Here is an 11,001-nt window from a genome sequence, read left to right on the forward strand (position 1 = left end):
AGGGCTCAGCTGCCCCAAAGCGTCGTCTCCCCTATTGGGGCAGAAGTGGTTCCTTTAACGTTTCCCCTCTTTCTTGAGAGTTTTCCAGGGTCACGGCGACCTTTTTACACGTGTGGGAAGGTGCTGAGCCAGGATGGGGCGGAGGACTGTGGGGTGAGGGAAGCATCGCCCCAGCCAGTGGGGTTGTCCCTGGAAAAGCCACCTGCCCCCTGCCCCGCCGCCCCCGCCTGACCGGTGAGCACCTGCGCCCAGGAAAGGCTTTGGGCAAAGGCGCTAACGAGGCTCAAGAGACACAATGAAACCCGGAAAGCCCGATGCTTGTCTGTACAGCAAACACTTTCACAATGAAACTCCTCCTTCCGGGAGGCTGGGGGGGCGGGGCAGGGGCACAGGGGCGTGGGAGCGGGGAGGGGGTGGGGGGTGGGGCAGGGGCACAGGGCGTGGGAGCGGGGAGGGGGGGCTCCGCAGGCGCTGGCCTCGCTAGGCGGGCCGCACCTTCATCTCGGCCACCTTGTAGCTGTAGTTGTGGCCCTTCCCCGACTTCCAGTTGATGCCCTTCGCGTAGCTCTCGTGGGGGCCCCCGAGGTAGCGCCCGTTCAGGTTGGACACGTGGCAGTTGTAGTACCACCAGGCGCCCTGGTAGACCTGGGCGCAGCTCCCTGTGTGCCCGTCGTTGTCCTGGTCCTTGGTGGAGAACAGGGAGCTGTTGTGGGCCGTCAGGGAGTCGCCTGCTCGAGGGAACACGGAGGGAGGTGCTGTTGGTGCTAAAGAGAAGGCGCTGCCCGGGGTCCCCGCCCAGGTCCTGCTCCCGCCTCTCCTCAGGGCCCTGCACCTCGGAGACCAACCGCCCAGCCCAGGGCCCCAGGAGCCCACACAGGCCTGGGGGCCCCTGACCCGGGGCCCAGAATCTTCCCTGGGACTCAGCTCCAGCCTGTCCCTCCCCCCCACCCAACCCCCGCCTGTGCCCGTCCCCCTCCACCTGTGCCTGTCCCCTCCCAGCCTGTGCCTGTCCCCTCCGCCTGTGCCTGTCCCCCCCGCCTGTGCCTGTCCCCCCACCTGTGCCTGTCCCCCCCCCCCCGCCTATACCGGTCCCCTCCCAGCCTGTGCCTGTCCCCTCCACCTGTGCCTGTCCCCCCACCTGTTCCTGTCCCCCCCGCCTGTGCCTGTCCCCTCCCAGCCTGTGCCTGTCCCCTCCACCTGTGCCTGTCCCCCTCCGCCTGTGCCTGTCCCCCCCAGCCTGTGCCTGTCCCCCCTAGCCTTTGCCTGTCCCCCCCGCCTGTGCCTGTCCCCCCTGCCTGTGCCTGTCCCTCCCGCCTGTGCCTGTCCCGCCCCCCCCCCCCCCCCCCCGCCTATACCGGTCCCCTCCCAGCCTGTGCCTGTCCTTACAGCCTGTGTTTGTCCGCTGGGCTTCATCCCCATCCCCGGTCCCCCAGGTCCTTCAGAGCAGGGACAGCACTGCCCTTGTCTGGGCCCTGCCTCATCTCCAGCCCTGGCCACACAGCTCACTGTGGCTCCTGTCCCCCCAGCCTCCACACACTACCCCAGCCTCAGCTTTACCCACCCCCCCACCCCCCGCCTCACATACAGATGGAGAGGCCGGACTCAGAGAGGCCGGAAACCAGGCCCCCTAGGGACACAGAACCAGGACACCTCACATATGCTCTCCACTGCCCACCCCCATGCCCTCCCTCTACTGCCCACTGCCCATACCCCCCTGACCCCCCTCACTTCCCACCCCTCACAGTACGGCTGACACTCACCGGCGGTGCCCCCAGTAAAGGCCCCCAGGACCAGCTGGTACTTCTCGGCCTCGCTCCCCACCCTGAACGACTGGTACTTGGCAAAGTGGCGGGTGCCCTGGAAGTCCACCAGGTCCACACGGAGCTCGTTGGTGCCTGCGGGGGGGGGGGGGGGCAGGGCCTCAGACCCGGGAGCAGGGACCCTGAGCTGCCAGGACGAGGTGCACTGGGGACCCAGGGAGACCCTCGAGGTCCCCCAGAAAGTCCCGGTCGCTGAGGGGTGAGGCATGTGCTCCCAGGGTCTGAGCCAAACCCCAGCCCTCCCTCCAGCCCCAGAGAGAAGGAGCCCAGGGGGGTGGGGTTGCTGCAGCCTCCCGTGTGTGTTCAGGGACGGGGCACGGTGGGCGGCGAGGGCAGGGCTGGGCGCTGGGCCGGACCCCGACGAGGGCCTCCATGTCCCCCCCCGACTTGGCCTCTGAGATGACAGCAGCCGTGACTGGAGGAGGTCTGCCCCCCAAACCCACTTCCTCTGGCCCTGATGCGCCCCCTCAAGCTGGGACCTTCCTGTCCTCAGAGCCGACACGTGTGGGGGCGGAGGAGCGGGCTCCGTCCAGGTGGCCCAGGTCGGAGGTCGGGGCAGGAGGGTTACCCCCACCCCCCACACCTCAGGCCACGGCCCAGGCCCTACCCTGGGCGGTCAGGGCGTGGATGTGGTCGTTGCCCAGCCAGAACTCGCCCAGCTGGCTGCCGAAGCCCTGCTTGTAGGCGGCCCAGTCCCGGTAGAAGTCCACGGAGCCGTCCACCCTGCGCTGGATCACCTGGGGGAGGGGAGACGGCGCTGCCGCCCAGCACGGCCCCGCCCACAGCCCAGACCCCGGGCGGGCAGACGGCGCCCACGAGGGACCGAGGAGGACGTGGCAGCTGGGAGAGGGGAGGCCAGGCCCGGAGCCCACACCCGGAGGCACCGGGCTCCCTGGGGCCGGGCCCACGGTCGGGTTCACCCACCCCGTCGGGTTCTCTCCGTCCCCTGGGAAGGGGCAGCCCCGGACACAGGGGCCTGGACAGTGACAAGGGCCCCGGAGCGCGGGTCCTCGGGGTGGAGCCTGGTCTGCGAGGCCCGGGCCCGGCAGCCGCCCCCCCAGCACCGCACCGCCCTCCCGCCGCCGGCACTCACGGTCCAGCCCCCGCCGTCCGTGTGCATGTCGCACAGCACGGTCAGCGGCCGGCAGTCGGGCAGGTAGATGGTGTGCCAGCCGCTCAGGGTGCGGCCCCTGGTGCGCATCTCCCCGCAGCTCCGAGGTCCTGGGAAGGGAAGCGGCACGTGGAGGCCCCAGGACGGAGGGAGGGAGGGCGGGACAGTGGGGTCTGCGTGGGCAGGAGGCTCCAGGGCTGGACAGAGACCCCACCAGGGCCACCCAGCTGTGACAGACAGGCCCTGTGAGCCCGCCCCTCCTGCCCCAGGGCGCCCCAAACTTGGTCCGGGGGCACCGGCCATTGGGGTCTAATATTTTGGGGGCAAGGGAGTAGGACAGTCATTGGGGTCCCTAAGGCAGGACAGGAGGGGGGGCTGAGTGCTGTCCCATGTGATTGGCCAGCGGTGAGGCAGAGGGCGGGGCTGAGTGCTGTCCCATGTGATTGGCCAGCGGTGAGGCAGAGGGCGGGGCTGAGTGCTGTCCCATGTGATTGGCCAGCGGTGAGGCAGAGGGCGGGGCCTCTGGGGCTGCAGGCTGATGGGCTGCATGGGGGACCCCAGGCCATGGTCCCTGCAGGGAGGGCCGGCACACCCACCACCTCGGGCCAAACTGGGCTCCGGACCCAGGCGGGTCGCCCACCTGTGTCACATCGCTCAGCTTCCCACGATGCTCCTGGGGGAGAGGAAACACCCGTGAGAGGCGGGACGGCCAAGCCCTGGTCCCTCCGCCCCAGGAGGCGATGGAGGCCCTTTCTAGATGCTTCTATAGGAGGCTGGTCCCCCAGGAGGCCCCAGCCTGCCCCCTGGGGAGGCCCTGGCTGTGCTCCCGGGAGGCGGAGTCTGAGCCTCAGCTGCCTCCTGGGCCCAGGGCAGCATCGGGGACACGGAGAGAGCGGGCTGCTCGGTGGGGAGGGCAGCGAAGGGGTGTCTGCACCTCGGACCACAGGGGGTGAGCCTGGGGGGGGGGGTGACTGTCTCGGGTCCAGAGAGGGGTCTCCAGGGCGTGCATGTCCGGGTCCTTCTCTCTTTCCTGGACTTTGTGCGGGGACCGTGGAGAAGGTGTCTGTGCCATCGACTCTGCACCAGCACACGGAGCGCGGACATGTGTGAGGGCCACACGCGTGTCATGGGCAGTTCAGGGCACAGGTTCCACATCTGCTCATGGTCTGTGACCGCAGCTTGGCTCACAGCCTCTGGCCGACGTTGTGTTTTAATCGCTGCCCAACTTCCTGGAGCCCCAGGCGGAGTCCCGGGAGGACAGGCCGGCCCCGCTCAGGGGTCCGAGGCCGGGACGGGAGGGATGGGCTGGGCGGGCTCTGGGAGGAGTGTGGCCCCACCCCGCCCTCCACACCCTCCCGGAGAGGGAAGGCCTGCTCTCCACCCAGCCCCTGCCCCACACCCTGGGAACCCCCTGTGTTCAGGGTCCGGAAGCCACCCCTGGGAGGGCGGGAGGGCCTCACCTTTCTCTCCCCGCGCGCCCTTCTCCCCTCGGTCTCCTGCAGAGAGAGGAGTGTCAGCACAGGCTCGAGGACAGGACAGGCTCATGCCAGACCCGTCAGCCAGAGGACTCGCTGTCCCCCTCCTGGGGCCGAGAGAGCCCAGGGCGGGGACAGGTCAGGGCCAAGGGAGCCGGGTCTCCTTTCTGTGCCGGTCAGTGCTGGGCGGGGGTCAGTGCTGTGCTGGTCTCAGGACTCGCCCTGCTCTCTCTCGGGGGCTCTGGACACACACCCAGGCCCAAGGTGAGGGAGCACCCTGTTTAGAGCAGGGTTGGCCCCTAGAAAGCCCCATGTGACACCTGGGAAGTGCTCCTCCTCTCTCCCTGCCCCTGGGGGGTGGAGGGTCCTGCCCGGGCTCTCCATGCTCTTTGCTGAGTTACCTTTGGGCCCGGGGGGTCCCGCCTTCCCAGGGACTCCTGATGGGCCTGCTTCTCCTGCAAATTTAAACATGTCAGTGAGCAAACTCCAGGTTTCGGACTCCTAGCATCTCCAGGTTAGACCCTCGGGAACCAGAGGGAGGGGACCCGGACCCCAGCCCTCCTAGTGCCCAGCTGTGCAGTCAGAGGCCAGGACCTGCTACCAGGGTGCCCTCTCATCCGGGCACTCACCTCTCCTGCCGTTGTCGGCGCCGGGCTCTCCTTTTGGTCCCTGGGCCCCAGGCAGCCCCGGGCAGCCCCGGAGGATGGTGAGCTTGTCAGCCTCCAGCCCCAGCACCTTCACTTCTGCAGAGAAGCACGGACAACCGTCAGGGTGAGGACATGCACCATTGCCCCGCCCTCCACCCTAAAGGACGTGCCAACGTGGGGACCCGGCCTGGCAGATGGCTGTGCCCGGACCACCTGCCTCAGCTGGAGGGCCAGCCTGGAGGGGAGGCGGTCCCGCCTCTGCTGAGCCTGTGGTGGGTCCTCCCCCAGGTGATGGGCCCGGCCTCAGGGTCCCCCTGCCCCCAGGGAACCCGCTCCTCAGGCTGTGTGTCCTCAGGAGTCACTCAGCCCCTCTGGGCTCTGTGCCCGGCTACACAGTGAGAGCAGAGGGAGGCTTTGGGGGGTCAGAGTGGCTGATGCGAATGTGTGAGACCTTAGGAAGAGCTCCCCCACTGCGGCCCGTCCAGTGAGTGCAGCCCCCGCATCTGTGACGGGGGGTGGGGGGGGCAGTGCCGCGAGTCACCCCCATTCCCCGGGCACGTGGCCTGGGAATCCCGGGCTGGAGGGTGCGGAGGGTGGGGGTCCCTGTGATCCGAGGACACACAGCAGCCCCCGCAGAACTGGAACCAGAGAGGCACCTGCCTCTCAGAGTTCAAGAGCGTCCGTCACAAAAACACGGCCTCTAGGGAGGGTGTGGGGAACCTGGAAACCCTCCCCTGTCCTAGCCTCTCCCACAGCCAGAGACTCCGGAGGGAGGGGTGGCACCCCCTGGAGAGCTCCTGGGCCAGGGAAGGAGGTCGGGGCCCGTGGAGACCCTGGGACCCTTGCCCTCTTCCTCTGCCACCTCGGGGACCCAGTGGGGCCACCTGTCCCCCAAGGCTCAAGGCCCCCAGCACTGGGTGGGACTTTGCACTGACCCGGGCTGGGGGAAGGGGGCGCTCTCCAGCCTCCCCCCTCACACCACCTTGCCCCTCATAGGAGGACCCCGAGGCAGGTGCCCCTGCAGAGGGTGGTTAAGCCTCAGTCTGAAGAAGAATGTTCTGGAAGGACCCGGCAGGGGGCAGGCAGTGGTCTGTGAAGAGGCTCTCGGCTCTGGGACCTTTATCAGACCGGCCCGCCGGGCGCCTGGCTCACCTGGACAGTTGTCGGTCGTGGTGGCTGCAGTGCCCAGGAGGACGAGGGCCAGGACCACGGTCCCCATGGCAGCGCCTGATCCTGGTGGCGGCATCCCAGATCCCGCTGCCAAGGCGCTCGCACCTTTTATTGCTGCCTGAGCCCCGCCTCTGCTCTAGTTCCCTCCCATGTGAGCCACTTCCTCCCCAGCCCCAGGGGACGGTCCCCCCACCACGCCCTCAGCCCCCCCTCTGCAGTGGCCCAGCTTCCCCTCATTGGGACCAGATGCCCCGGGTGGGGAGGGCTGTGTGGGGAGGGCCTGTGTGTGTCTTTATTATATTTAATTAAGGATATGTTTTTATTGAATTTGGAGACAAAAGGAAGGAGGGAGAGCTAGAAACACCTCAGTGAGAGAGAATCACACCCGTCCTGGGATCCAGCCCGCAACCCGCCCATGTGCCCTTGACCGAGATTGAACCTGGGACCCTTCTGTCCGCAGGCTGGCACTCTATCCACTGAGCCACACCAGCCAGGGCTGCCTGCATGTGTCCTTAGAGAAAGCCCAGGAGCCCCCTCTGGTCCCCCAGCTCTGCCCAGGGGGACCCCGGAGGGACTGGCAGGACAGCAGGGGTGGCCGGGCAGGAACTCACTTGCATGCAATGGGCTGCGGGTTCCAGAGGGTTACAGACTCACTGGGGTCCATGGTGGGCAGAGGGGAGGGGAGGAGTTGACTGCCCTGCAGAGGCAGGACTGGGAGCTGGTCTGGGGCAGCAGCAGCCTGAGTGGGGAGTGGGGAGGTGGCACTGAATTGTCCCCGGGACCATGTGGCAGCGTCGCAGCCCCAGCAGGGACGGGAGGCACGGGCCCTGTCCACGCCTCTCCCGCCCTGGGAGCGGGTTGCCTACAGGTGACCGAGCCTACAGGTTACCTGGGAGAGTTCATGGTTTCTTGGGCCCAGACACATCTTTCTTTTTAAAATATATTTTTATTGATTTCAGAGAGGAAGTGAAAGGGAGAGAGAAAAACATCAATGATGAGAACCATGGATCGGCTGCCTCCCGCACGCCCCCACCGGGGATGGAGCCCACACCCGGGCCTGTGCCGTGACCGGGAATTGAACTGGGACCTCCGGGTTCACAGGTCAGCGCTCACCCCTGAGCCTCGCCGCCGGGCATGGCTGACAGACATCTCGCCACCAGCCGTCGGAGGCCCCGGCGTGAAGGGAGAGACCGACCGCTCGGTCGCTGACAGTCCGGCCTCCGTTTAGCGAAGGGCCTTCAGGAATGAAAGGAGAGCCGCTCGGCCGGTCACCAGCAGCACGGACGGTTTCCTGCTTCCGCCGCGACGCGTTAGCACAGACTCGGGGCTTCAAGCAGCTGACGTGCGTTTAGCACTGAGAGGCCGCGGTGGGTCTCCCCGGCCTGGACGCCGCCGGCTCCATCCGGAGGCTCCGGGGAGAATGGGCCCTTTTGTTCCCGTTGCTAATCCTCACCTGAGAGCATTTTCCATGGCCTGTTGGCCTGGAAGGGAGAGAGGAAGGGGAGAGACAGACAGAGACCTCGAGGTGAGAGAGACACATGGACTGGTTGCCCCCACACACACCCAGCTGGGGCCGGGGATCGAGCCTGAACCCAGGTATGTGCCCTTGACCGGAATCGAACCCGTGACCCTTCAGTCAGAGGGCTGACGCTCCAACCACTGAGCCACACCGGCCAGGGCAGGGAGGACTTGTTCTTGCCCCTTCCAGCTTCCAGCGGCCTCTGGCAGTCCGTGGCGGCGGCCTCTCCCTCCAACATCAAAGCCGGCGACACCCATCTCTGGCTGCTCCCGGCCCCATCTCGCTCTGAGCACAGCCAGGAAAGTCCCGCGTGGAAGGATGCGCGGATGAGATGGCCCCCGAGGCCAGGGTCCTCCCCCGACGCAGGATCCTCCCGTCCACCGCAGGCGCCGTCCCTCTGGCCACGCGGGGTGGCACGGCCCGGTTTGGGGGTTTGGGCGGGAAGTCTGCAGAGCGTTACTCTGCCTAGGACAGCCTGTTCTGTAAAGTAGTTTCACTTCCATAAAAAAAGTGCCACCGCTCAGGGAAAGGGTGGGGTTTGAAGGCATTGCCCGAGAAGAATGCTGCAGTCCCGTCTGTTCATAGAGTTTCTCCATCACGTCAGCCTCGGGGAAAGGCTCAGGGTAGGGCCTGGCCACAGCCCATGCCCGGGACCCCCCTGCGGGTGGCCGCCTCCACCTCCCGCCATAGCCATGTGGTCGCTCGGTGCCTCCGACTTGGAAAACAGCTGGGGAGGGACTGTTATCGGAGAGACACGCCCGCCCAGGACCTGGCCCGTCCCCTCCCTGGCGTCCGGGGTCCTGGACCCACTCGCTGTGGGGAGGGGCCCCTGCAGCCCCGGCTGACCCCCTCCCCCAGGGCCCGGCCGTGGCTCAGGTCGGAAGAGCCTCTCCCTCAGGACATAAGCATCGCGGAGACCCAGGAAGACTCCGTCCGAGGCAAGCCCCGGCGGTTACCATGAGGGAGGTCACCGAAGCATGACTTCTGTTGGGAGGGGTCTAGATGGTGTGCTCGCTCACAGTCTTCTGATGTTTAAAGAGCTCAGCCTGTCACAGATGAAGTCTCATAAGCCCAGTCGGAAACTCGCGCCTCACTGATGGGCTGGGCCCTGCCAGGCAGGCGGCAGCCCTGCCCTGTTCACGGGCGGCGTCAGGCAGCAGGGGCGGGGGCTCCCTGAGTCTCTAAGAGAAACAGCTCCTACGGGGGCTGAGCGCTGAGCAGGTCGGTGCTTCAGACAGTGAGACGCCTCTGAGGGACTCGCCATTGCTGCCATTGCTGAGGGACACTATCGCTGCCATTTACAGTGTCGAAGGGATTTGATGGATTAAAGGGATGCCCTCAGATCCCCTAAACGCTGACTGTGAGGAGAGACAGGGGCCGGCGGGGCTCAGTGGGGGAGCATCGTCCTGAGGTCAGGGTTCCATTCCCGTCAGGGCACAGGCCCGGGTTGCAGGCTCCATCCCCAGTGGGGGGCGTGCAGGAGGCAGCCTGTCTGTGAAGCTCTCTCATCATGGATGTCTCTCTCCCTCTCCCTGTCCCTCTCTAACAGCAATAGACACGCATTTAAAATGTGTTAAAGGGCCGAGACCGGTTTGGCTCAGTGGATAGAGCGTCGGCCTGCGGACTGAAGGGTCCCAGGTTCGATTCCGGTCAGGGGCATGTACCTGGGTTGCGGGCACGTCCCCAGTGGGAGATGTGCAGGAGGCGGCTGATCGATGTTTCTAGCTCTCTGTCTCTCTCCCTTCCTCTCTGTGGAAAATCAATAAAATATATTAAAAAAAAAATTTAAAAAAATTAAAATGTGTTAAAGGAACATACGGATGTGCAGGCCTTAGGGAGACAAAGCCAGGGTCTCTGAGCCGACCGTAAAAGCGCAGGGAAAGCTGTGTTTAAAAAGTGTCGCTTCCTGAAGCCAAACATGAATGTTAAAGCGCAAAGGGCACCCACCAGGCTCTTTCCCAAACACAAAGGCCTCCTGACCAGAGCGGCAGCCCCCAGTGGCGGCCGGGCTGCTCCCGCTGGTGTTTGGGGTGAGATGGAGTGAGCCGCCAGCACAGAGGCCGCCTGGAGGGCATGGGCGAGCCCCTCTGGACGTCCCGTGGACGGTTCCGCTCTGCCCAGAAGCAGGGCCCGACCTGACGAGAGGAAGGGCCTCTGGCATCGCAGACGGCGCCCCAGACCCCGGCACAAGGTCCAGGGCACAGTGGGCGGCTCGTGCCCGGGGGCCGTTAGGAAAAGAGCGGGGACAGTCGGGAGCCGCGGACACTGGCCTCTGCGCCGGGGGGACCGGGGCGCTGCGCTGTGGCACCTCCTTCTCTGTCTAAGGCTCGGTGACTTCTGCTTGCACCCAGTTAAAGCCGAGAGCACCCTTCTGTGGGGAGGTCTGTGGGGAGGGCCGCGCCCGCTCCTGCAGTGCAGATGGAGGGCTCCCGAAGGTCCTGGATCGCTGGCTGGGACCTCTGGCCCGTGTTGGGGTGGGCGGCGGGGCCCCAGCCTCCGGCGAAGCTCCAGGAATCGGTCATCGGCGCCCCCCACACACATGGCTCATCAGCCACCGTGACAAGGACAACGAATTAAAGAGCTCACGGTGGCTGAGACGTCGGTGGGGGGCAGAGCTGGCTCCGCGCCCGGAGGGGGCTTCAGGCCCCGGACAAGGACGCGGGTCCATCCCCTCCGAGGCCCCTCCTCTTCGGAAAGGCCGGGTTTGGGAGGTGATGTTGACCAGCAGCGCCACACGCAGGGCCACGGCACACCACACGCTGGTTCCGGCCGAGGCCGGGTCTGATGCCGCTCGGCACGGCCGTGACCCCAACGCCAGCCCCTTCTGATCCCCGTCTTCTCCCCTCAAGGCTTCGCACTGGGTTCTGTTTCTTTTGTTCAGTCCTCACGGGAGGACATTTCCCCATTAATCTTTAAACAGCGGTTCTCAACCTTCTGGCCCTTTAAATACAGTTCCTCATGTTGTGCCCCAACCATACAATTATTTTCGTTGTTACTTCATCACTGTCATGTTGCTACTGTTATGAATCGTCATGTAAATATCTGATATGCAGGATGGTCTTACGCGACCCCTGTGAAAGGGTCGTTCGACCGCCAAAAGGGTCGCGACCCACAGGTTGAGAACCGCTGCTTTAGAGAGAGGAAGGGAGGGAGGAGCAGAACAGAGAGAAACATTGATGTGAGAGAGACACATCGATGGGTTGCCTCCTGCACACGCCCCGACCAGGACTGGGGATCAAACCTGAGGTAGGTGCCCTTG

General features: G+C 65.7%; 1 protein-coding gene across 1 annotated transcript; it reads right to left on the minus strand.

Annotated features, from left to right (window-relative positions):
* Positions 1-297: 297 nt before the first annotated feature.
* Positions 298-6,352, minus strand: LOC308528227 (ficolin-2-like). Its single transcript, XM_081103776.1, has 9 exons — positions 6,206-6,352; positions 5,036-5,149; positions 4,808-4,861; positions 4,392-4,427; positions 3,572-3,604; positions 2,914-3,041; positions 2,428-2,557; positions 1,761-1,895; positions 298-728 (listed from the first exon to the last, which is right to left on the minus strand). Exons 1-9 carry the CDS (start codon positions 6,297-6,299, stop codon positions 481-483), a joined length of 972 nt encoding a protein of 323 aa, XP_080959902.1. The 5' UTR covers positions 6,300-6,352; the 3' UTR covers positions 298-480.
* Between the last annotated feature and the right edge of the window lie 4,649 nt (positions 6,353-11,001).

The sequence above is a fragment of the Myotis nattereri genome, assembly GCF_964212035.1.
Source record: "Myotis nattereri genome assembly, chromosome: 12".
In the NCBI taxonomy this organism is placed as follows: domain Eukaryota; kingdom Metazoa; phylum Chordata; class Mammalia; order Chiroptera; family Vespertilionidae; genus Myotis; species Myotis nattereri.

Bases quoted from the DNA above. Each gene is read 5' to 3' on its own strand.
- LOC308528227 (XM_081103776.1), bottom strand. From the start codon at position 6,299: ATGCCGCCACCAGGATCAGGCGCTGCCATGGGGACCGTGGTCCTGGCC. The intron at 4,862-5,035 runs GTGAGTGCCCGG...TTAAATTTGCAG, and splicing joins CGCCGACAACGGCAGGAGAG to GAGAAGCAGGCCCATCAGGA. The intron at 3,605-4,391 runs GTGAGGCCCTCC...CCTCTCCCCCAG, and splicing joins GGGCGCGCGGGGAGAGAAAG to GAGCATCGTGGGAAGCTGAG.